The sequence below is a fragment of the Ischnura elegans genome, chromosome 4 (genome assembly GCF_921293095.1).
Source record: "Ischnura elegans chromosome 4, ioIscEleg1.1, whole genome shotgun sequence".
Taxonomy (NCBI): domain Eukaryota; kingdom Metazoa; phylum Arthropoda; class Insecta; order Odonata; family Coenagrionidae; genus Ischnura; species Ischnura elegans.
This window is the reverse complement of record NC_060249.1, coordinates 9,026,964-9,053,945: the sequence shown is the minus strand read 5'-3', so window position 1 is coordinate 9,053,945 and position 26,982 is coordinate 9,026,964. Positions and strand designations below refer to the sequence as shown.

Here is a 26,982-nt window from a genome sequence, read left to right as displayed (position 1 = left end):
TATCACGTCGACAGCCGTGGATTCTGCAAAAACGCGTCGGTGTCCTGACTGGAACTTGATAACACGCCGGAATTCGCGGCTTTATATAGATCGACAGGGGGTGCCGCTGTGATTTGATTGGTCCTCCCATCAATCTCGGGTGTATGGTTGTGCATCGTCCAATCAGGGAGCTGCAATTTCAAAAATCGATTTCCTGGTTTTTCCCAAGTGAGCGATTCCAAAATAACGGATGTTCTAGAATGTTCTCAACGATACGGGACATGATAACTGTTTCCAAGTGAATGCCATTGTATTTTTGTGGAGTATTTAAAAATTTTATTGCATTAAGTGTGTATTTATTCATGCTTACAGACTATTTACATGATGTACTAGTCGGTGATACGGTGGATTCACATGTTTTTAATGCAGAATTTCGTAATCCAATAATTAATTAGTTTATTTTTGAAGTCGGTCGAAATAAGAGCACTGATAGATAGAGGCGTCTTCGAAATGGAAATTCAAGATGGATGCCTGCACTACGACTCACATGCAAGTATCATAAAAGTGAACAGCAAATGGCATTGCATTGATCAACTTTCCTTCATTAAAAAAGATGATGGCCCTTTAGCGTCATATTTTATATAAGGTCACTCGTAGATATTGAGCAGAATTTGATTCTGGCCTCATTATCACCGAGTGAACAGATACGGGCCATACTGAGGAAACAACTTGATGTATCACCAAAATATTTCCATGGATTACTAAGGAGGATCTGAAATAAGAACAAAATTTATGGATATAAACGTAATATGCGAATCGCGGTGGTGCAATGCATGAGGTGGGGCGCGCTATTAAAACATTATAGTGGCTTGGATGAAGTAATATGAAGGTAGCGGAAGCCATATTGAAATACCTCGTTTGTGGTGTTTACTTTATGTTTGCATGTTAAGTTTGCTGTCCATTTTGCTCAAATCCGAGGCGTGAGTGGGTGCCAAATTCCATTAAAATGTTCACAAAATGAAAACGCAATCAATGAGAGTTCGAAAAGACTCGAGAGTCAACGATACTTCGCTTCTACCGAGCATGCATCCTGCCGGTAGCGACTTACGCGTCTCCTGTGCGGTCATCAGCAGCGCCAACCCACGTACAAAGACTGCAAGCTATTCAGAATGCCAGCCTACGCTGCAATACGAACAAAACACAATATGAGAGCATCACCAGCATGCACGAAAGCTCGAACGTGAAAACGCTAATGGAACTTCTAACCGAAAGGACTAAGACATTCTACGAGACTGCAACGGAGTCGAAATACGAAGAAATCCAGCAACTGAGGAACATCACGGTCGGACCTCGTGATAAATACATGCAACGGATCGCCAGCGAAATTCTATATTAAAAAACAAATGTGAATCCACCTCTTCACCGACTGGTACATTACGTAAATAGTCTATAAGCATGAATAAATACACACTTAATGCATTAAAATTATTAAATACTCCACAAAAATACAATGGCATTCACTTGGAAACAGTTTTCATGTCCCGTAGCATTGAGAACATTCTAGAACATCCATCATTTTGGAATCGCTCACTTGGGAAAAACCAGGAAATCGATTTTTGAAATTGCAGCTCCCTGATTGGACGATGCATAACCATACACCCGAGATTGATGGGAGGACCAATCAAATCACAGCGGCACCCCCTGTCGATCTATATAAGGCCGCGAATTCCGGCGTGTCATCAAGTTCCAGTCAGGACACCGACGCGTTTTTGCAGAATCAACGGCTGACGACGTGATAGGGACAGGGATTTGGAACGATTGAGAGGTCCGACCCACGGTAGCCAATCATTCGCACCCACTTTCCGAAGGAGTCTCCTCGCCCGGGGAAACAAGACTCGCTGTTCCGGCCTGGAGAGAATGGCTTTCCGATCTGGAGATCGGAAGTCGAGAAGACTTCGGCTGGTACACAAAGACCCCCTCAGTCGCCACCGACCAGTGGTTCGGCCTGGCTGAGGGCCCCGAAAAGCACACACCCCTGACCATTGCACGCCTTTTGCACTCTTAAGGCAGGTCAGGGCTTCGACTTCAGAACACCGTCCCACACAGACAATGGCGTGGCCTGGCTAACCGAGTCCCCGGTTCTCACACGCTGGGGCAGAATTGGGTCGTTGTTCCGCACTCTCTTGCGGGGGAGTGCTCCAATAAGCACACAGTTGGGTTGGGGGGTAGTGGGGATAGGTCATGCGTGAAAATCGCAAATGCGATATATACCTATGCGATGTGCACCGATAAAAGCGGCATAGATGCATTGACTGGACTTATATGATATTTTTACGCAAATTTGCCTCTCGACGGCAAAATTCGTACATTTCGTGCCCAGCCCAGTTTAAATGCTCCGCCGACAATCACCGCTTAAAGCATGTGAGCGACTGGCCAGCTGCTAGTTGTCTGCGACTCTACGTGGCCGCGAACTACAAGTGGGCGCGGGCAAGCTACACCTCCGCCACTATATGTCTTAATCCTTAATTTATTATTGTTCTACAACATATTTATTTGTAATATTCTGCATTTTGTCATATAACTGTGTTTCACTACATTTTATCGTTATCTACCTCATTATGACAATAAAAAAATAGACGCTACAAAATGCGATAAACTGTAATTTAAAGTGCGATAAATTAAAATGAAATTGCGATTTTCACGTATCTCTAGTCATGAGGAAGGTACACTAACGTCTGGCGAACGAAACGCTTGTGTTTTCGAAAAAACCGTAGCTCTCCATGTAATTTACAAAAATACGTAATCTAAATATTCACTAATGTAATACATGGAAATTTTTAAAGCTTGTGATTATGTCGGCTTCCGTCATCTCCTTTAAAATTATGCCGAATTCCCAGCCTAATTCACTTTTCAAAGATAAAATCTTATCCAATGTGTAAGTAAAAACCTTTAAAACATTAGTTAAGAATGAACAATACGTTGTGTTTTTAATCACATTCTATATATTTGTAGTATAGTCTCTCAAAAAAAACTGTCGATCAATCCTTAAATATTTATCCTTCACTTCCAATATCTGAACAACCTTTTATCTTTGCAAGCCAAAAGGAAAAACGGTCTATCTAGTTTACTTCAATCCTACCCAACCTTTTGCAGAAGATATAGAATAATAAATGCTTATTGAATCCGAAGTTGACTTTGAATTTAACTGAAAATGCGTACAAGGGTATACTAATATCAAGTCACAGTAATTAAATGAATTATTTAGAATATGTTATGAGGTTGTCCACCGATACTAGTTAGAAAAGGTATAATAATAGACTATATTCTTTAACACGGAGAACCAGAACAATACCTTATAGAGAAATGACAAGCTGTTCATGAACTCTGTGAATAATATATAACCTCCTGTCAAAATTGGTTGCTACCGCCTCTGAAAATATAGTCTTATGCAACGATCTCTTCACTCTCTAATATCAAATCTCACAACAAATGATTTCTATGAATAAATGAAACTGGTGATAATATTGATAATGTTACAATGAATCCTAAACCAAATAAAAATTTAAAAGCGATGGGTTAAACGCATAATCTTCAAACCATAAGCCCAGTAAAATATAAAAAAACACAGGCATGTCACCTCCCAAATCAGTTTTACTTACTCATCAGTTTAACTAATACCTACTGTTAAAGAGTCAAAAACTTGAGTCCCATTCAACTAGCTCTACGACCGGCATTTAAATCATTGAAAAGGTATTCGTCTAAAAATACAAGCTTACTATACAAATAACAAGGGAACGGAACCATCAAATTAAGGAAGATAAAGAAAAAGTTAAGCTCATTAGCCTGAATTAGTTTAATGAAAAATGCGCGAGGGCGTAGACGCTGAATTCTAGTAATCATTTTTATTGTCACATAACGTTTACATTACATGTGGCTTACGCTTCAATAATTTGGAAACTCGTCACTAAGTAGCAACAGAAGTATCTCTATGCAAAATGTATGTCCAAATATCTCATTAGGATTACATGCGTAAAAAGAAGACATTTCCATCACGATGAATTCGGTGAATTTGCTTACTAATGAAATGAAAATACATTGACTTTTCCAATATTCATGCAGTTACCTACACAAGTATATTCTCTACACAAAACAGAAAATATCTTAATTTGCTCTATCTTCACAAAACAGTTAGCCTCGCCATCTAGGAACACCCCAACTGTCATCGATCTATTACCTACAGTTACTGCGAAACATTGCGGCCTAGCGAGAGCTTAAGGTGGATTATGGTGGTTGTCCCCTCAGAGGAGAGAATGTTAGAGGGATCCATTTCCCTCTCAAATGAAGGCCTACGCCGCAAGCCTTTCAAACAGACGCGTTAGGCTGGAGGGTTTATATTTCAAATTATAGTTACATTAAAATTTCCCGAGATCAGAGAAAAGTGCCAAAATTAATTGCATTTCCTTTCCCTTCATATCCCGTGAAAAACAGATGACTGATCGTGCAAATTCTTGGCTTCACTCGAGTATAAATCAAATCTCATCTGTTTTAAGAATATAATCCCTATTTTGTTGACGCCAACTGACCTACGACAAATGGTGGATTAAAAAATAATATTATAATTGAGTATCACTGCATATGCTACGGCTGTGCTTTCGCGGGCACGATTCATATAATTAATTCAGTCCTTGGTACTCAATATTTTCGCCATTTCCCTCTCCTCACTGGGGATTACTCGTGAGTTCATGTCGGCACCATCGCAAGTAATACTGAATCTTCTGCGAGCAGTATGAAATATGGGAAATAGACAGCGGTGCCGTTCAGAAAAAAATATTAGATAGAAAGCATTCAATTGTACCATAGCTACATAACGCAAAGAAATATACACACAATGTAATTTGTTACAACGATATGCCGGTTTTCTCGTGAAAGCAAGTGCACGTATGCATTTAAAAATACGTATTAAGATGCGATAACTATTACTGTTACCTTTGACATGGAGACATTTTCCCACTTTTCAAGGGAATGAAGGCACATTCTGAAATTCAGCGTCCGTTAAGTAGGATATTCCTCTTCCATAACTCCCACTGTACCGAGAAACACTTTATCACGCCATTCCCACAATAGCATCCCACACGTTCGCCATCGAATGCCCTTTCAACACTGTAATCATGCACTGATCAAGATATTTCATAGTTGAGATTGTTGCCCACTGGTTATAGAGCATTTCACTTCTTCACAATCCGCAGCGAAATATTCCCGTGCACTTCACGCACAAGTCACTGGAATCACTGGTAAAATATTATTGGAACTAGGCAACTACTTAACGTGGGGGAAAAGGAACGCGATTCACAAGTAACAGAAATCAACATTCTCCTAGCATGGTCATCGAGCAACTGAGCTAACATATCAGTTCCTTAGTGCCTATTCAAAATTGAACCCATGGTCGGCTCTCAATTACGTCAAGCCGATGGGCAAAGAAACGACCTCTTGCGGTTAAAGCATGACATCGGTTATCTATTTTTCCGTCTTAAACATAATGAAATCGCTTAGTCTTCTTCCCACGCTCTTTTATTTCGATGGACGTAGGTTTCAGAACATTTCAAGGTTCAGTCTAAAACGTGTCACTTTCTTCAATACCCATAAACATATCGCTACTTCTTTCAGTAACAAAGTATATTAATTTTAAAGGAATTCAAACCAATCCAACTGATAATATGAAAAATTATCTCCTCTTATAAAACATTTGCTTTCAGTATTGGTAATTTATTCAAGTTAAAAATAACAAGTTCTTCCTCAAATTATATCTTATTCTCAGGCTGGGAGGAAGTGGTGACGTGCAATATGTAGACACTACTTGTACTCTGAATACACCAATATTTAGTCAGTAACTGCTATTACACAAACTAAATTTGAAAAATTACTGAAAATAATTCGCCGCCAACACAGGTGAACGCGAGCACGGGTGGTAACCATGGGGCTAACGATATAGTAATATTGACATTCGCGTATATATTTACATATTTTTCACAAGACGATGTGGAGAAAAAAGTATTGGAGAATCGTCCTCTAAATACTCCGAAAATTTTATTTGTATTATTTTTACTGTAAAAGGTTTACCAGACGACTCAGACGTTTCCTTCTCTTCCTCGCGCAATGGGTTACTCGCAGAAAAACCCTCAATTCCTCTCCGCTTTCTTCGGTGGTGGAAATGTTTGGTTGGGGACGGGGTTCACGGGCCCTTCCTATCTCTGAAATCAGGGCTTCGGGCTCTTGGCGAGTGTAAAAGAGTCAAGTTGCACCTTTTCTACAACCCGATCAAGTCAAATCGATCCCCAGTAAACACGGAACATGTAAGCAATAGACGAAGGTCGACTCCGGAAAATTACGCAGACGGCTGCGCCGGGTTTGTGGATCGACTTTTGGAAGTGGTTGTACATGATTCTTGGATGATAACCTATTTACACATTTCAATGGGCGAGGGGACGATGTTAGAGTTTCGGGGCAGATTTTAATGGATTTGTGAGGGAGGGTGTTTTTCACCGGCGAAGGGTTTCGTAGATTCACTGGGAATGAGGGAAGTGATTCACGATGATGTACACTTGCGACAGGTGGGAGGTAGAGTAATGTGCAGGAGTGAGTAAAATGGGAACATATGATATTTCCGCAATTTTAAATGAATGGGGTAATTCAGGATTTCCAACGATTCGAAAAAATCAAGTTTCATTTCATGAGAAACATTGAGGCAACGGAATGTTAAGCTTGCCCTTAAATTTTCCGACAAAATGTGCATTACCCATACATTTTTTTAAAAACATTTCATTAATATTGTGGAACTGGTGTTTCTTCGTAGTCTAAGAAATATTTTACTGTGGGCGTATGGTGCCGTTTATTTAGGCCAAACTTTTAGCTTGTAATGACTTTTGACACTCAACATGGGTTTAGAAATATAAATAGGGAAAATTGAATACGGCTTTTTGCGGGGGAATTTCGCGTCAGAAATGCGGTTATATGACAGTATTGTTAATTTGCATACTTATTTATAAAATCAACTTATCTGGTGATGATTTTTGTTGTTACATGTTCAAAAGACTTGGTTACCAACCAAAATGTAGCAAATAAAAATGAGTTGCTCATTACCTTTACCTATCACTTTCTCCGTTTTCTGGCTGAATTTCCAATATTCTCTATTCAATGAAGAGGCACGATATAGTTTTTCGATAATCGCGAGAATAATAGTGTTTGTTCGAATCTTGGAATTAGCAAAAATATATCCCCTGTAAGCCGCCGAATGCTTACTGAAACATTTTTCTCATTACAGCAGACGATTTCTTTTTCACTTTCTTATTAATTTCGTGATTGTTGCTTAATTGAAATGTGTATTAATGATGGAATGGTGAATAAGTCTACGCAAACAAAATTAAAGTAAATGAGTTTGATTGAGGGATTTAATACGTTTCGGAAAACTATTCTAACCCAAAAGAGAGAAGACAGGCAAATGACTGCATAGTACAGCAGATGTGCTTTAGAGATGAAGGGAATTATGCAGTATTTGATAAATAAAGCTAGCATCAAAGATTGAATTAGATTTTTTTAAAATTCCACTAGAATAAGAGGAAATTGATTCATGAATCAATAGATTGATTATGCCTGAAATTCACGATGAAAATATATTTATGTCCTTGAGATGTATCGACGTTTGGCTAGGAAAATATTAATTGTGATTCTATTATCACGGAAAATTCATAAAAAACGGGTCATTCTCTCCTTTTTACTCAATCATAGAGTTGATTTCCTTTCCACCTATTCAAATTTATGTGATCTTTGCGGTTTTCTAAATAACATGGCAATACATGAATATCATAATTAATACTTTTCTGATTATAAATTTATGCCAGTTTACAGCATTAAAACAATCAAAGCTGAGTTTAGATACATCTATTTCAATAAACATCTAATTTTCAATTACTGTTCATATTAAAATATGCGTTCGTAGAAATCATCATGCATTACCCACTATCCAACGAAATGATTGTGCACTTAGGAAGTCTCAATGCCCAATATGCCGGCTGTGTTGACGACTGATGTCCCGACGAGATGTTCATCTTTTTCATTATTATATTAAAATGTACTTAGCTGCAGAGGCTGATTTGAATAGGGAAGAGGGGGGGGGGCTACATCTACATAATACCCTGCAAGCCGCCTAATAGGCGTGTGGCAGGGGGTGTTAGGACACCAGCTTTTTACAACTGAAAAGAAATAAAAACGGGGCAGTCGTGGGACTGGCCGTCAGAAGTGAAAACTGAAATAATTATTATGCATTTATTTTTTATATAGATTTAATACAATAAAATAACTAATTTTTCCAGTGATACTCATTTTTCAACAAAAATTGAAATTATTTTTTTCAGAAAACTGTTTATTATTAATTATATATTAAAAATACGATGTTTATGAATAGAAATTAACATCATTTATAAATTAAATTATAATATGCTTTTATTTAATATGCTTTAACCCTATAATAATTCACTATGCATATAAAAGAAACTGCCTTAAATTGTACTGACCTGTATTTTTATAGCGTGTACACTCTTCTCTACGTTCATGCACGAGCTCTTTGTATTTTATGAACTAATACAATAAACACTATAGATTTTTATTCTCAATTTTAATATTTTTTAAACAAAAAGACTTTAACAGTCTATATATTAACAATATATTAACAAAATGTATATATTACTCTCTATTAACAGTCTACAAAATAATACGCACTGTATAGAAAAAGTACATATGCACAATAAAGAACTAGAACCAGACAGATGCCAGTATTCAGTATGAAAAAGTATAGCGGTGACGCAACCTATACCATAGTATACACTATATATATGTATATCTCGCTGTAGCGATCGCGGTGTCGGGTCGGTGACGCTCACACGATTTCTATGCCAAAGTGGTTAACGCCGCTAAAGGAGTTTTCACACAAAAATGAAGTGCTCTAACGAGGTTGGGACTAGCGTTTATTGAAGTCCTTTATGGTACGGGGGAAAAACAAATTCCCATATCTATCCGTTCGACAAAACATCTCTCGTAATTTATCGCTTCTATCGGACCTGGACATATAGTGTGGCTCTAATATTATGTTCTCTGTGTCGCTCTTAAAGATATCCATTCTCAATTTTTTCAAGTAATCTAAACCTAGCGCGCATCCTCCAAGTCTCCAGCGGCTCCCACAGCCTAATTCGCTAAAAATCTGGGTAACACTATCGGTACGTCCGTAGCAGTTTTTGACGAAACGCGCAGCCTTCTTTTGAATTTTATTTAGTTCGCGGATTAAGTCTTTCTGCACCGGATCCCATACGCTCGCTGCATATTCAAGGTGCTGTCGGACGACGCCGCCAGAGTATCCACGGACCATTTCTCAGTGACGCATGATGTGATGATTCACACACGCTGGAAATTTATCTGATCTTAACACTTCGCAAAACATTTCACGAGATCTAGAGGATGTTACACGGTTATTTAATTCTTCTATTTGTTGATATTCAACTCCTATATTGCATAACCAATGAGGCAGATTACTGTGGAGTGAATTTTGACCACCTTCTCCGCGTCGAAATCAGAAGTTCCTTCGGTCCTTCACCGACCACCTCCCTCCTCTATACCACGGTGGCCCTCACGCTTTCAATGACTCTAAATAACATATGCAAAGACCTTTTTCAAGATCTACGGTAAACACCCGTATGCCTTAAAAAATAAGCGAAGACACTGCCGCCGACGTATACAACTGCCTGCCCACAGTTATGTATAGCAATGCCTTCATCGCAGAAGGCCGATGGTAGGGTTTTTTGGGTCATCTTTTTTTACAAATGATTTTGTTGTAAACGTCTTATAAAAGTGGCAACACCCCGATATGTTTAAGGAGGGGAAAAGTTTAGTGGTGAAACACAAATGACCAATTAGTCCATGGATGTGGCTATTAATGAATGCCATTAGAAATCCATTTCTTTTCAATATATCATGATGGGAAATTATGCGTATTTAACATGTTTTGAATTCAAAATTTTTCTTATTGACACCAAAATTCTATAAATATTGAGGTTCGGATCGTTTGTCTTTGTACTTCTTTCACGATGGTCATTAAGGATAATTCCTTTCCCCCTTCCAAGATTTACCACTTACGGGCAATGATGTCCCTTATCTATGGCTTTATAATATGACGATGCATAACGGCGTCTTAAGGTGTTATGCATAAATTTTTGGCCTTGCAAAAATGTTCAAATGGGAATGTGGTTTCCGCTGAAAACATTGAACCACTAAAGATAAGAATCTATTAATTTTTCAGACTGGAAAAACAGCATTCCCTCGTGGTTTATGAAATTAACTTTACTAGCTCTTGTCCGGATGGGCGTTATGGTAAAGAAACACACACCAAAGGTGTGACATTAATTAAAGGACAACAGCGGATAATTCCCAAGTATTGCACTCTGAACGTATTACATAACAGTGCCATATCGGAATCCATTAATAAACAGTGAAAGCGAGAAATAACAGTCGCAGCTGTACTGTCAGGCCAACTTTATTGGTGAAATTAACGCAATTAATGAATTTGATTCCCAGACAAGGACTTAAATAAGCTTATATTCCATGTGATATTTGTTCCCTCATATAATTAGCAACAAATGCGATTAACAGCTACCAATCACACTGAACTTTTAATCCGAAATGATTCATCCTAAAATACAAATACTCTGAATACTGAAAATGACAAGACATAATTTTACTCAAACTTTAGATTTTTAGACAAAAACAGCAAAGCAAAGGTTTAATCATCAGAAGTAGGCAGGTCCGCACCAACGAAACGGGCGATTCAAATCGCGCCGAGAAAAACCGAGACACAATTGGAATGTGGAATAGCATGAAAACTCATGTGATGGGCAGACCCAAATCTAATTGGGGTGGGGTTTCTCACGATATTAACAAGTCCACTTATACGGTATTAACAAACGGTAAATAATCGTTCTCTAAAACTGCGGATACTCTGAAAATTACTGCAGTCCTCTAAACATGCCAAAATTAGAGCGTAAATTCATGGAAAGGGATCAAAGAAAATTAAAATAAGGCATCAAAGAAACAATTAAAAAGTATCCATAGAGAATTGATAACCAATGTTTGCTGCATGTCAAGCCATGCATACCAAGGGTCTTTATTAAGTAACATTAGCATCTGTTTCACGATAAAAAACATTAATTATTAGAACCTAAATAATTGAACCCAATGGTCCTCAGAAAAAGATTGTATGCATGCGAAGAAAACTACGTTGGATGGCTGGTATAGTTTTCTAGGACAACGGAAACTAACGAATACAAGCACCAAGAATCTCAACAAACGAATTCCTGAATGACGCCAATGCTGATTCAGCAGCACTTGATTTAAATACCGGTAGGTAACTTATATTGCATGCGAGGAGTAAACTAGAATAATGATTGGTACGGTTTTTTGAGACCTACGGCGTAACTTAAGGCATGAAATTTTTGTACAACCCCTCGGTCGAAGTCGAATCCCTGACCTGCCTTAAGAGTGCAAAAGGCGTGCAATGGTCAGGGGTGTGTGCTTTTCGGGGCCCTCAGCCAGGCCGAACCACTGGTTGGTGGCGACTGAGGGCGTCTTTGTGTACCAGCCGAAGTCTTCTCGACTTCCGATCTCCAGATCGGAAGCCATTCTCTCCAGGCCGGAACAGCGAGTCTTGTTTCCCCGGGCGAGGAGACTCCTTCGGAAAGTGGGTGCGAATGATTGGCTACCGTGGGTCGGACCTCTCAATCGTTCCAAATCCCTGTCCCTATCACGCAGACAGCCGTTGATTCTGCAAAAACGCGTCGGTGTCCTGACTGGAACTTGATGACACGCCGGAATTCGCGGCTTTATATAGGTCGACAGGGGGCGCCGCTGTGAATTGATTGGTCCTCCCATCAATCTCTGGTGTGTCGCTGTGCATCGTCAAATCACGGAGCTGCAATTTCAAAAATCGATTTCCTGGTTTTTCCCAACTGAGCGATCCCAAAATGATGGATGTTCTAGAATGTTCTCAATGCTACGGGACATATTCCAGCGTATGAGCCATAGCTAACGTCCACTCCGGCAACATTCGTAGTTAAAACCAAATGTTTGGAAAGATGTATTCTAGAGTGTAGATCCTCCAAAGGCACCATTTTGCAACGCATCTCACTTCCACATAACTCCCCCTAACCCCGAAAATATTTCACGCGGAAAGCGATAGTTCCATAGTAACTACTTACAGACAGTCCCAATTACCCATTACTTTACACCGCAGTCATATTGTTATATCCTACCATTCTGATAATATGAGGCTAATAAAGGAAACCCGCCCTTTTTTTCCGTCGAATTGCCAAAAAATGATGAAGGTATAACTTAAATCCAATAATAAATTAGTTTATTTTTGAAGTCGGTCGAAATAAGAGCACTGATAGAAAGAGGCGTCTTCGAAACGGAAATTCAAGATGGACGCCTGCACTACGACTCACATGCAAGTATCATAAAAGTGAACAGGAAATGGCATTGCATTGATCAACTTTCCGTCATTAAAAAAGATGATGGCCCTTAAGCGTCATATTTTATATAAGGTCACTCGTAGAAATTGAACAGAATTTGATTCTGGCCTCATTATCACAGAGTGGACAGATACGAGTCATACTGAGGAAACAAGTTGATGTTTCACCAAAATATATCACTGGATTACTAAGGAGGATCTGAAATAAGAACAAAATTTTATGGATATAAACGTCGCGCGAATCACGGTGGTGCCATGCATGAGGTGGGGCGCGCTATTCAAACATTAGAGGGGCTTGGATGTAGTAATATGAAGGTAGCGGAAGCCATATTGAAATATCTCGTTTTTGGTGTTTCCTTTAGGCTTGCATGTTAAGTTTGCTGACCATTTTGCTAAAATCCGAGGTGTGTGTGGGTGCCCAATTCCATCAAAATGTTCACAGCATGAAAAGCCTATCAATGAGAATTCGAAAAGACTCGAGAGTCAACGATACTGCGCTTCTACCGCGCATGCATCCTGCCGGTAGCGACTTAGACGTCTCCTGTGCGGTCATCAGCATCGCCAACCCACGTACAAAGACTGCAAGCTATTCAGAATGACAGCACACGCTGCATCAGAACTAAACACAATACGAGAGAACCACCAGCAAGCACGAAAGCTCGAACCTGGAAACGCTAATGGAACTTCTAACCGAGAGGACTAAGACATTCTACGAGACTGCAACGGAGTCGTAGTATGAAGAAATCCAGCGACTCGGGAACATCATGGTCGGACCTCGTGATAAACACATGCGACGGATCGCCAATACAAGGGAAGAGGACTGCCTGCCCGAAAAAAGACGGGCAACACCACGAAACTTAAACCCCAACAAGAAGAATCGAAAACAGCTAAGTCGCAAGAAAGGGAATCTCTACACACTACGACTCAAGATTTACTCATTTCCGCCCAGAAATCGTTTTTCTACAGCTTGTGAAGATATTTTGGTTTGTTCCTGCTATTTAAATCCATTATATTTTTTTCTTTATTCAGATCCTCTTTATCTTTTGCTGCCATAAAAGGTACTGCCACCCCCAAACCTCATTACACGAAGTTCACACGCCTGTGGTCTAATTCGAATTAACTCTACCCTCAAAAAACAAAACCGACGTTCGTGTTAAATCGCTGAGTGAGTAGCCTCTTGCAACAATTAACATAACATTTGAGGGAAAGACAGAATTATAGAGAAAGAGTGATGGAACTTAAGTAATATAATTACATCATGCAAAACAAATTTTATGTTTTTCATCTAGGGACGACAAGTATTAAATTTGAAATAGAAAAACAAGTAAATCTCTCTTCCCCTCGACTAATTATGCAAAGCAGTTGAATAAATTTCATTCATGGCATTAAAATTCAAAATAAACAAGGCCAGGGGAGTACACGGTATCTGGCATACGATACGACGAAGGCTTTCCCTCGAAACAGTTCAAAATATTCTTCACTACATTTTGGCAAGACACATACGAAATTCTATATTAAAAAACAAATGTGAATCCACCTCTTCACCGACTGGTACATTGCGTAAAAAGTCTGCAAGCATGAATAAATACACGCTTAAAGCATTAAAATTTTTAAATACTCCACAAATATACAATGGCATTCACTTGGAAATAGTTTTCATGTCCCGTTGCGTTGATAACATTCAAGAACATCCAGGGTCGCCGACTTATAAAAAATACTGGGGGGCCCATATCGGGGGTCTTACCCCGGAAAGAGGTTAAATTCAAAGTGTGTCTCAGCACCGTAACACTATCATAATTCACACCACTTGTTTTCAGTTAACCTGCTTACTACCTTAAAATTATTTGTTTTAGCACATTATTGAATGCATTTTAACAGGTATCTATCGTCAAACATGGGAAAATACCAATATATTTTTGGGATTTTCCCAAAGCATAATATAACTTAATTATTTTCTTGAATTATTGAAGGGGCCCAGCCCCCCCTAACGAATCTTGGAGGGGGCTCGGGCCCCCTCAGGCCCCATGGAGTCGGCGCCACTGAGAACATCCATCATGTTGGAATCGCTCAGTTGGGAAAAACCAGGAAATCGATTTTTGAAATTGCAGCTCCCTGATTGGACGATGCACAACCATACACCCGAGATTGATGGGAGGACCAATCAAATCACAGCGGCGCCCCCTGTCGATCTATATAAAGCCGCGAATTCCGGCGTGTCATCAAGTTCCAGTCAGGACACCAACGCGTTTTTGCAGAATCAACGGCTGACGACGTGATAGGGACAGGGATTTGGAACGATTGAGAGGTCCGACCCACGGTAGCCGATCATTCGCACCCACTTTCCGAAGGAGTCTCCTCGCCCGGGGAAGCAAGACTCGTTGTTCCGGCCTGGAGAGAATGGCTTTCCGATCTGGAGATCGGAAGTCGAGAAGACTTCGGCTGGTACACAAAGACCCCCTCAGTCGCCACCGACCAGTGGTTCGGCCTGGATGAGGGCCCCGAAAAGCACACACCCCTGACCATTGCACGCCTTTTGCACTCTTAAGGCAGGTCAGGGCTTCGACTTCAGAACACCGTCCCGCTCAGACAATGGCGTGGCCTGGCTAACCGAGTCCCCGGTTCTCACACGCTGGGGCAGAATTGGGTCGTTGTTCCGCACTCTCTTGCGGGGGAGTGCTCCAATAGGCACACTGGGGTTGGGCGGAAGGGAGGTAGTGCGGATAGGTCATGATGCAGGTAACACTAATGTCTGGCGAACGAAACGCTTGTGTTCTCGAAGAAACCGTAGCTCTCCATGTAATTTACAAAAATACGTAATCTAAATATTCACTAATGTAATACATGGAAATTTTTAAAGCTTGTGATTATGTCGGCTTCCGTCATCTCCTTTAAAATTATGCCGAATTCCCAGCCTAATTCACTTTTCAAAGATAAAATCTTATCCAATGTGTAAGTAAAAACCTTTAAAACATTAGTTAAGAATGAACAATACGTTGTGTTTTTAATCACATTCTATATATTTGTAGTAAAGTCTCTCGAAAAAACTGTCGACCAATCCTTAAATATTTATCCTTCACTTCCAATATCTGAAGAACCTTTTATCTTTGCCAGCCAAACGGAAAAACGGTCTATCTAGTTTACTACAATCCTACCTTACCTTTTGCAGAAGGTATAGAATAATAAATGCTTATTGAATCACGAGGTTGACTTTGAATTTAACTGAAAATGCGTACAAGGGTATACTAATATCAAGTCGCAGTAATTAAATGAATTATTTAGAATAAAAGATGAGGTTGTACACCGATACTACTTAGAAGAGGTATAATTTAACACGAAGAACCAGAACAATACCTTATAAAGAAATGTAAACTGTTAACGAAATCTGTTGTTAATATATAAAACCTCCTGTCAAAATTGATTGCTACCGCCCATGAAAATATTGTCTTGCATATCGATCTCTTCACACCCTGATTTTAATGCTCACAAAAATTGATTCCTTGCATAAATGCGATTGGTGATAAGATTGATAATGTTACATTCATTCATCACTCGAGTAAAAAATTAAAAGCGATGGGTTAAACGCATAATCTTCAAACCATTAAGCCCAGTAAAATATAAAGAAACACAGGCATGTCACCTCCGAAATCATTTTTTACCTAACAAATACTTTAGTCACATTAAACTTGCTCTACGACCGGCATTTAAATCATTGCAAAGGTATTCCTTTAAAAATACAAGCTTACTATACAAATAACAAGGGAACGGAACCATCAAATTAAGGAAGATAAAGAAAAAGTTAAGTTCATTAGCCTGAATTAGTTTAATGAAAAATGCGCGAGTGCGTAGACGCTGTATTCTAGTAATAGTTTTTATTGTCACTTAACATTTACATTGTATGTGGCTTACGCTTCAATAATTTGGAAACTCGTCACTAAGTAGCAACAGAAGTATCTCTATGCAAAATGTCAATGTGTCCAAATATCTCATAAGGATTAAATGCGTAAAAATAACATTTCCATCACGATGAATTTGGTGAATTTGCTTACTAATGAAATGAAAACCCATTGACTTTTCCAATGTTCATGCAGTTACCTACACAAGTATATTCTCTACACAAAACAGAAAATATCTTGGTTTGCTTTATCTTCACAAAACAGTTAGCCTCGCCATCTAGGAACACCCCAACTGTCATCGATCTATTACCTACAGTTACTGCGAAACATTGCGGCCTAGCGAGAGCTTAAGGTGGATTATGGTGGTTGTCCCCTCAGAGGAGAGAATGTTAGAGGGATCCATTTCCCTCTCAAATGAAGGCCTACGCCGCAAGCCTTTCAAATAGACGCGTTAGGCTGGAGGGTTTATATTTCAAATTATAGTTACATAAAAATTACCAGAGATAAGAGAAAAGTGCCAAAATAAACGCATTTCCTATCCCTTCAGATGGAGAGCAAAGACTCATTCCTAAAATACCCGTGAAAAACAGATGACTGATCGGGCAAATTCCTGGCTTCACTCGGGTATAAATCAAATCTCATATGTTTTAAGAATATAATCCCTATTTTGTTGACGCCAACTGACCTACGACAAATGGTGGATTAAAAAATAATATTATAATTGAGTATCACTGCATATGCTACGGCTGTGCCTTCGCGGGCACGATTCAATTAATTAATTCAGTCCATGGGACTCAATATTTTCGCCATTTCCCTCTCCTCACTGGGGATTACTCGTGAGTTCATGTCGGCACCATCGCAAGTAATACTGAATCTTCTGCGAGCAGTATGAAATATGGGAAATAGACAGCGGTGCCGTTCAGAAAAAAATATTAGATAGAAAACATTCAATTTTACCATAGCTACATAACGCAAAGAAATATACACACAATGTAATTTATTACTACGATATGCCGGCTTTCTCGTGAACGCAAATGCACGTATGCATTTAAAAATACGTACTAAGATGCGATAACTATTAGTGTTACCTTTGACATGGAGACATTTTCCCACTTTTCAAGGGAATGAAGGTACATTCTGAATTTCGTCGTCCGTTAAGTAGGATATTCCTCTTCCATAACTCCCACTGTACCGAGAAACACTTTATCACACCATTCCCACAATAGCATCCCACACGTTCGCCATCGAATGCCCTTTCAACACTGTAATCATGCACTGATCAAGATATTTCATAGTTGAGATTGTTGCCCATTGGTTATAGAGCATTTCACTTCTTCACAATCCGCAGCGAAATATTCCCGTGCACTACACGCACAAGTCACTGGAATCACTGGTAAAAGATTATTGGAACTAGGCAACTACTTAACGTGGCGGAAAAGGAACGCGATTCACAAGTAACAGAAATCAACATTCTCCTAGCATGGTCATCGAGCAACTGAGCTAACATATCAGTTCCTTAGTGCCTATTCAAAATTGAACCCATGGTCGGCTCTCAATTACGTCAAGCCGATGGGCAAAGAAACGACCTCTTGCGGTTAAAGCATGACATCGGTTATCTATTTTTCCGTCTTAAACATAATGAAATCGCTTAGTCTTCTTCCCACGCTCTTTTATTTCGATGGACGTAGGTTTCAGAACATTTCAAGGTTCTGTCACTGTCTAAAGTCGGCTCCTACGGCCAGCGCGAGCAACAACGTTTTCTTAGCTCGCACTTCGCGTACTGCCTATGCCTTTTGTGCCTTGATAGATCCAGTTTGACTCACTCTCACCGCCCGCTTATGTCTTACAGTGGTATTCTTTACAATTCCTGATGTCATCGCGACTTCCCCGACTCCTGTTGGAGAAAACAAAGAGAAGCATAGGTTCCCAGCTATGCAATTCTCAACCAGGTAGTAGTCTGAGATAGATGGTGTAAGTCGTCTGGCGTGTCCTAAAAAATACCTAGGCGTATCTGAGTCGCTACGCACATATAAGGAAGAAAGGGAAATCGTTATTTACGTACGAGGGGATTCTTAAAGTTTCCTGCAAAATTACTTTCTAGATCAGGGGTCTTCAATTTACTAGGCCACGAGGACCACATTCCGAATTCCGAATCGCCCCTTGGGCCGGATAGCTAATTTGCCGATTACTTAAGTATACGATATTCGATAATTGAAACGAGTACGCGGGCAGGATTAAAGACCTCCGCGTGCCAGATCCGGCCCGCGGGCCGTATTTTGGAGACCCTTGTTCTAGATTACGGCTTTAACTCATGAATGTGAAACACCATCAATGCATATCGTTCTATTTTTAAGTATTTTAGACACACATTAACGGAACTCTGATAGGCATATTCATTATTGCTAGAGCATTTTATTAGGATATATATTATCCCTTATATCAGTTTTCCACTTGTTTGTTTGTATGAGAAATCAAAAACACTTATGTGCACTAAATTTTTATCTTTACTTCAGTATGATATTTATTCCATTGGTACTAACATTTCCCCAAGCAAATATTTAATTAATGCGCAATATATTCCAGGTATCAGTAAGTTATTAACCCAGATCATCATGTACATCTAAAGTTCGAATGTCTAAATAGCTGTTATAAATATATTTCCGATCGTTGATTATCTATCACAAGCACTGATTATGGGACTTTTTTTGGTCTGTTTCTGAATAAATGGTCAATTCACTATCATTATGCAACTAAGATGTTGCTCGAACAATTTTTCTTAAGAAAATGGTCAACAATACTAACATTTGAGCATTAATCAGAAACAAAAGGACACCACTGCCAAAGCTGCACTGTGGTCTAAAACGTGTCATTTTCTTCAATACCCATAAACATATCGCTATTTCTTTCAGTAACAAAGTATATTAATTTTAAAGAAATTCAAACCAATCCAACTGATAGTATGAAAAATTATCTCCTCTAATAAAACATTTGCTTTCAGTATTGGTAATTTATTCAAGGTAAAAATAACAAGTTCTTCCGCACATTATATCTTCATTTCTATTCTCAGGCTAGGAGGAAGTGGTGACGTGCAATATGTAGACACTACTTGTATTCTGAATACACCAAAATTTAGTTAATAACTGCTATTACACAAACTAAATTACTGAAAATAATTCGCCGCCAACACAGGTGAAAGCGAGCACGGGTGGTAACTATGGGGCTAACGATATAGTAATATTGACATTGGCGTATATAGTTACGTATTTTTCACAAGACGATGTGGAGAAAAAAGTATTGGAGAATCGTCCTCTAATTACTCCGAAAATTTTATTTGTATTATTTTTACTGTAAAAGGTTTACCAGACGACTCAGACGTTTCCTTCTCTTCCTCGCGCAATGGGTTACTCGCAGAAAAACCTTCAATTCCTCTCCGCTTTCTTCGGTGGTGGAAATGTTTGGTTGGGGACGGGGTTCAGGGGCCCTTCGTATTTACACATTTCAATGGGCGAGGGGACGATGTTAGAGTTTCGGGGCAGATTTTAATGGATTTGGGAGGGAGGGTTTTTTTCACCGGCGAAGGGTTTCGTAGATTCACTGGGAATGAGGGAAGTGATTCACGATGATGTACACATGCGACAGGTGGGAGGTAGAGTAATGTGCAGGAGTGAGTAAAATGGGAACATATGATATTTCCGCAATTTTAAATGAATGGGGTAATTCAGGATTTCCAACGATTCGAAAAAATCAAGTTTCATTTCATGAGAAACATTGAGGCAACGGAATGTTAAGTTTGCCCTTAAATTTTCCGACAAAATGTGCATTACCCTAACATTTTTTTTAAAAACATTTCATTAATATTGTGGAACTGGTGTTTCTTCGTAGTCTAAGAAATATTTTACTGTGGGCGTATGGTGCCGTTTATTTTGGCCAAACTTTTAGCTTGTAATGACTTTTGACACTCAACATGGGTTTAGAAATATAAATAGGGAAAATTGAATACGGCTTTTTGCGGGGGAATTTCGCGTCAGAAATGCGGTTATATGACAGTATTGTTAATTTGCATACTTATTTATAAAATCAACTTATCTGGTGATGATTTTTGTTGTTACATGTTCAAAAGACTTGGTTACCAACCAAAATGTAGCAAATAAAAATGAGTTGCTCATTACCTTTACCTATCACTTTCTCCGTTTTCTGGCTGAATTTCCAATATTCTCTAGTCAATGAAGAGGCACGATATAGTTTTTCGATAATCGCGAGAATAATAGTGTTTGTTCGAATCTTGCAATTAGCAAAAATATATCCCCTGTAAGCCGCCAAATGCTTACTGAAACATTTTTCTCATTACAGCAGACGATTTCTTTTTCACTTTCTTATTAATTTCGTGATTGTTGCTTAATTGAAATGTGTATTAATGATGGAATGGTGCATCAGTCTACGCAAACAAAATTAAAGTAAATGAGTTTGATTGAGGGATTTAATACGTTTCGGAAAACTATTCGAACCGAAAAGCGAGAAGACAGGCAAATGACTGCATAGTACAGCACATGTGCTTTAGAGATGAAGGGAATTGTGCAGTATTTGATAAATAAAGATATCATCAAAGATTGAATTAGATTTTTAAAAATTCCGCTAGAATAAGAGGAAATTGATTCAAGAATCAATAGATTGATTATGCCTGAAATTCACGAGGAAAATATATTTATGTCCTTGAGATGTATCGACGTTTGGCTAGGAAAATATTAATTGTGATTCTATTATCACGGAAAATTCATAAAAAACGGGTCATTCTCTCCTTTTTACTCAATCATAGAGTTGATTTCCAGTAATTTCCTTTCCACCTATTCAAATTTCTGTGATCTTTGCGGTTTTCTAAATAACATGGCAATACATGAATATCATAATTAATACTTTTGTGATTATAAATTTATATCAGTTTGCAACATTAAAGCAATTACAGCTGAGTTAAGTTACATCTATTTCAATAAACATCTAATTTTCAATTACTGTTCATATTAAAATATGCGTTCGTAGAAATCATCATGCATTATACTTTACCCACTACACCAACGAAATGATTGTGCCCTTAGGACGTCTCGATGCCCAATATATCGGCTGTGTTGACGACTGATGCCCGGACGAGTGTAAACTTCATTCTAGGGGAGATGTGGGCGAAGTATACTCCGGAAAATATGGGGAAGAATTCGTAGCTGGATCTTTTGCGCGTTGTCATAATGCGAGGGATATGTTTATTTCTTCAGTGTAAGGAGGCATACAGCTTTTAAAATTCCCGGTTGTATGAGAGCATTACGAGGGCAAAATTTAGGAAGACGAACGTCTTCCAAGTAGTCCCTGGACTGGCTGCTTTCAGACGCCAATGAGCTTCGCGCTAATTTTTTTCCGCCACCGTACATGCATATCTGTTACACATCATATTAGTATTTTCCGCTATTTCCATACATGTTCATCTTTTTCATTATTATATTACAATGTACTAAGCTGCAGAGGCTGATTTGAATAGGGAAGAGAGGGGGGCTACATCTACTTAATACCCCGCAAGCCGCCTAAAAGACGTGTGGGAGGAGGTGCTAGGACACCAGCCGTCTACAGCTAAATAGAATGAAGTGCTCTAACGAAGTTGGGACTGGCGTTTATTGAAGTCCGTTCAGTTCGGGTTCGTTCTGGTTCGGGGGAAAAACGAATTCCCATATCTATCCGTTCGGCAAAACATCTCTCTTAATTTATCGCTTCTATCGGACCTGGAAATATGGGGTGGCTCTAATATTATGTTCTCTGTGTCGCTCTTAAAGATATCCATTCTCAATTTTTCAAGTAATCTGAGCCTAGCGCGCATCCTCCGAGTCTCCAGCGGCCCCCAGCCTAATTCGCTAAACATCTGGGTAACACTGTCTGTATGCCCGTAGCTGATTTTGACGAAACGCGCAGCCTTCCTTTGTATTTTATTCAGATCGCGGATTATGTCTTTCTGCACCGGATCCCATACGCTCGCTGCATATTCAAGGTGCGGTCGGACGAGTGCGAAATAGCACCTATCTTTTACTTTCTCATCCGAAAACCTTCCCACAATACGCTTGACGAATCCTATTTTCTTCAGGGCTATGCCGAAAATATTCTTTATATATGTTCCTCACGTGAGGATTGTAACTCCCAGGTACTTCACTTCGTCAGTTGCCTTTATGTTAATACCATCCACTGCATAAACATGGTTAGAGTTGGACGAATTCCGCAAGAAATATACCGCCATGCATTTGCTCAGATTAAGTTCGAGTCCCCACTCTTGGCTCCACAAATGAACGTTGTTTAAGTCAGATGATAGAATTTCATAGTCAGAGTGATCACTAATTTCGAGATAGATGAGAGTGTCGTCAGCAAATAAACGTATTTTCCTGCTAATGCGGGAGCAGAGATCATTAATGTATATAATGAATTAGAGGGAGCCCGTTACGCTTCCTTGTGGAACACCTGATGTAACTTTTACACATCAGAGCTAATTCCGTCAAGAACTACTTTTTGTTCACGATCACTGAGAAAGTCGTGTATCCAGTTTACAACTGTTTCGTTTAATCCGCATGACTGTAATTTGTATAAAAGTTTGCTGTGAGGTACGGTGTCGAAATCTTTCTTAAAATCTAGAAATAGTGCGTCAACTTGTTTTTTCGATTCACCAGATTTTATTAGGTTAAGTGGGGGTCAACCTACCAGCAGTAGAGGGGGTCCGCAAAAAATTACAATTCTATCAAGTGTAATTTGAATGCCCAAGGGGAGAGCTACAGCCCCTTTATCCCCCCTATAGATCCGCCGCTGCTTAGCTGTGACAAATCATTTTGTTATATGTGACTTTTTTATTGTTTTCATGGATAATATTTAATCAACGAAGTAAATATCTGTAAATATTTGGCAATTAGTTCGATGACGAGGGATTCGATGAGAGAGGGGAGTTTATCCTCTCAATTTTGCCCCATTAAAGACGCTTTAGCATTATCACCAAGTGTTTAAGAATTATTGACCACTTTTTTTATCCATATTAATTTCAAGAAGTTCTTGAGCGTACGAAATTCCATTTTTAGTTTCCACAGTTACCGATGTGCAATTAAAAATGTTGTTGTTCCATTAATTGTGATATAACCCTGAGCCTCTGGTAGGTTTGTAATTAATCGGGTCTTTTAAAATAATATTTCAAACTAACTCTAAGCGTGGAACTTTATTTTGCGTGATGTATTTCTAAACTAACTTTTCAGTTTTTTTTGGTAAATCAGCCGCGATGAAGTTTTATTAAGAAAGCAATACGTTGGACAGGCGATTTATTTGACCAATTCATCCAGCACTAAAGAATTTCACAAAATATAAATCATTATTTCGCTGAGGATAGCTCTCGATCGTATTTACTTTGATTGTGCGAGGAGGCGGAGCGAACTCACTGGGTCACGTCTAGAGGTGCGGGCGTGCAGTCGGGTGAAAGGGATGGTCGAGGAAGACCTTGAAAGTGAGTGAGTTGGGTGCTCATCTCAATCGAACGAAAGCCGAGCGAAAGTCATTTGTTTTCCACTTTCTCGGAGGAATCAAGGCGTGGCGTACGCATTTCTAAGCCATATCGCTCGTAATAGGCGATGCTGCGTCGGTCTCTCTGAGTCCATCGACCTTGAAGTTGGAAACGTGAAACAGCTTTCCACAAAACTGCTCCGTCAAGTCCATGGATCCACAAAAATCAACGGGTTCGGACTGTTGCGGTGGCTAGAGTATATAGACCTCCTATATCGAGGGCCCGGGTTCAAATTTCGACGGTGGTCGACACCTCAGCTAGAGATCCCTGCTGGAGTGGTTTGTGGATGGCTCATTAAGTAACGCACCCCGTTCATCGCTTGGGACGTTAACCTGTGATCCCCTTGGCATATTTTTACTGCTACATCAACATTCCACCCCGCAAACCGCCTCATTAGGCGCGAAGAGGGTATAAGGACACCAGCCTTTTAACGAATAAAAAGGAAATGCTTTAATAAAGTTCCGCCTGGCATTTATTAAAAGTTCTTCACTGTTTGAGGGAAAAAAAGAATTGCCATACCTATCCGTTGGGAAAATATCTCTCGTAATTCATCGTTTCGCTCGGACCTGGAAACATAGCGGGGTTCTAATATGAAGTTCTCTTAGTCGCGGTGAAAGATATCCATTCTCAATTGCTCAAGCAATCTAAACCTAGCGCGCAGCCTCCGAGTCTCTAGCAGCTTCCAACCTAATTCGTGTTGAAGCTGTCTAACGCTCTCTGTACGCAGTTTTTGACGAATCGCGCAGATTCCCTTTGTATTTTATTAAGGTCGCGGATTAAATCTTTCTCCACTGGATCCCATATACTCGCTAAATATTTAAGGTGTGGCCTGGCGAGTGAGACATTGCACCTTTCTTTTACTTTCTCGTCCGAAAATCTTCCCACAACACGCTTTAGGAATTCTTCTTCAGGGCTCTAACAAAAATATTTCTAACATGTATTCCCCACGATAGGTTCGAAGTTATTGTAGCTCCCACACACTTCACTTCATCGGTCGCCCTTATGTTGACGCCATCCACAACGTAGGTATACATGGGGATAGTTAGACAACCAACGCAAGAAAAAGAGAGCTGACTCATTCCGACGCCGGGTTTCTCTCCGTCAGTCCTTCCTGTGACCATAGATGTCGGTTTCCTTCCCGTTATATACCAACCCACACATTGACAGAATTACACCTGCATACAGCCCAGCAGGCCCTCCATCCCCCAAAGTCGTGAGGCGGAATATGTCAGGACAACAGCCGTTAATACTAGGATCGGGGTTGTATGGCTACCTAGACGGACCCCGCATTCTGACGGGTGGTAATTATTTTAAATACTTCTTCGTTTGTGTCAAAATCACTTAATAACTTCATTAATATAACCTCCTTTTTCTTCATTTATCAATACAACAGAGTATATTTTTACAAAATATTTCACAATAAAAAATTTAAAATGAACAGCGTCGCTCCTGCTTCCCTTGCTCTGACCTATCACACGGCACACGGTATGGCAGATACGCTGCTTATTTCCATTCAAAATTTAATTCGGAATGCGTTGTGCATATGTGTACTAACTAAAACACTTAAATGGCCAGACGTAATATAGAGTAGTGATTTCCTGAAGAAAACACGCGTTTCCGTTACAAATAAAATAGAAACGCCTAATCCGTCATTTTGACGGATGTTGGAATTTTCCATACGTACCAGAAAAAATTAAGACGACAGAAAAAAATTGTAGCCGATAAAATTAAGTAATTAGAGGATACCCGTAACGGGTGTCGTCCATCTAGCCGTAAAGAGGACGCATGGGTAGGTCCCTCTCGACCGCTTGTTATCATGGACGGATTACTCGCGTAAAAACTCTCCTGCAAATCACTGGGATTATGACCCCGTTCAAAATTTGCCCGTTACTCGAATTTGAAAATTTGACCTCAGAATTTTCTCAGATACATATTTTTCACATTTGAAACACTGGAATGAGTTAAAAGAAGTCTATTCTATGTTCTATGAATTTTTCAAGATGATAGCGTAAGTTTTAAAAGAGAAATACCTCACCAAATAAAATAAACTCCTTTAGAGAGAGAGGTCGAGAGGGAAGGAAGATAATTTCCTTCCAACTTCAATTGACGTTTGGATGTCCTCTCTTCGGTCGCATTCATTTAGTAGCTCGACTTGATCATTTTGAAGACTATAAGATGAAATGGCAGAGCAGTTCAATATAAAAGATGATTCATACCAGCTAAAGGTTTGATGAACAGAAACAAAGATCCTCACTCGAGGGTGCCGTGTCCGTAAGAATGCGAATCATCCTAATTCGCCGTAGAAAGTGGACAAAAAGATGACTTTCGAGCAGCTTTCATTGGATCCGGTGCCACCGCGAGCCACCGCCCGTGAAGACCACCATACCATACCTTACCCCTCCCACCTCGAGAGTGGGAAAGTTAACAACAGATCAAGGTTAAGGAAAAAATCTGGTGGAGCTGCTAATTGGCAGAAATGGACTTCAGAAGTGTATGTCCAAAAGCCGACCAAATTAGAAATTAATCAAGTCTCTGGAACCGGTGTTTCGGTTGGCAAGGCAACCATAATTTAATACGTACGAGGAGCGTTTTTTTTAAAGCAAGTAACGTTTTTAAACATAAAAAACTGTAAACTTTTTGTAACAATTTTATTTTTACATAAAAGCCCACACTTCAAACTACTTGATCCTCCATTCAGTCCCTACCTAGAGCCAAATGACTAGCACGTTTTTTTTTCATTCGTAGAAATACCTATGTAGGAGGTCAGCGCCATTATGACGATGAAAGCGTAAAAACGACAGTTTTGTAGAGTGTGGGCTTTTGTGTAAAAATAAAATGGTTACAAAACATTTACTGTTTTATTCATATTTCAAAACGGTACTTATATAGTGCCAAAATTAAAAATTTAAGTATGCGAATTTGACAACGAATTTCACCACGACATCCTATCAAAAGCTTTACGTCAGAACCACTTCAGCACTTGG

General features: G+C 39.4%; 1 protein-coding gene across 2 annotated transcripts in view; it reads right to left on the bottom strand.

Moving 5' to 3' along the window:
* LOC124157045 (alpha/beta-gliadin clone PW1215) overlaps window positions 1-5,536 on the bottom strand; it is a 63,041-nt gene extending 57,505 nt beyond the window's left edge. The window contains exon 1 of one of the 2 annotated variants that reach the window (XM_046531519.1): window positions 4,966-5,536. In XM_046531519.1, the coding sequence (XP_046387475.1) occupies window positions 4,966-4,982 (17 nt within the window). In that variant the 5' untranslated portion in view covers window positions 4,983-5,536. The remainder of the gene's footprint in view (window positions 1-4,965) is intronic. The other variant, XM_046531520.1, reaches the window with a different exon arrangement.
* Between the last annotated feature and the right edge of the window lie 21,446 nt (window positions 5,537-26,982).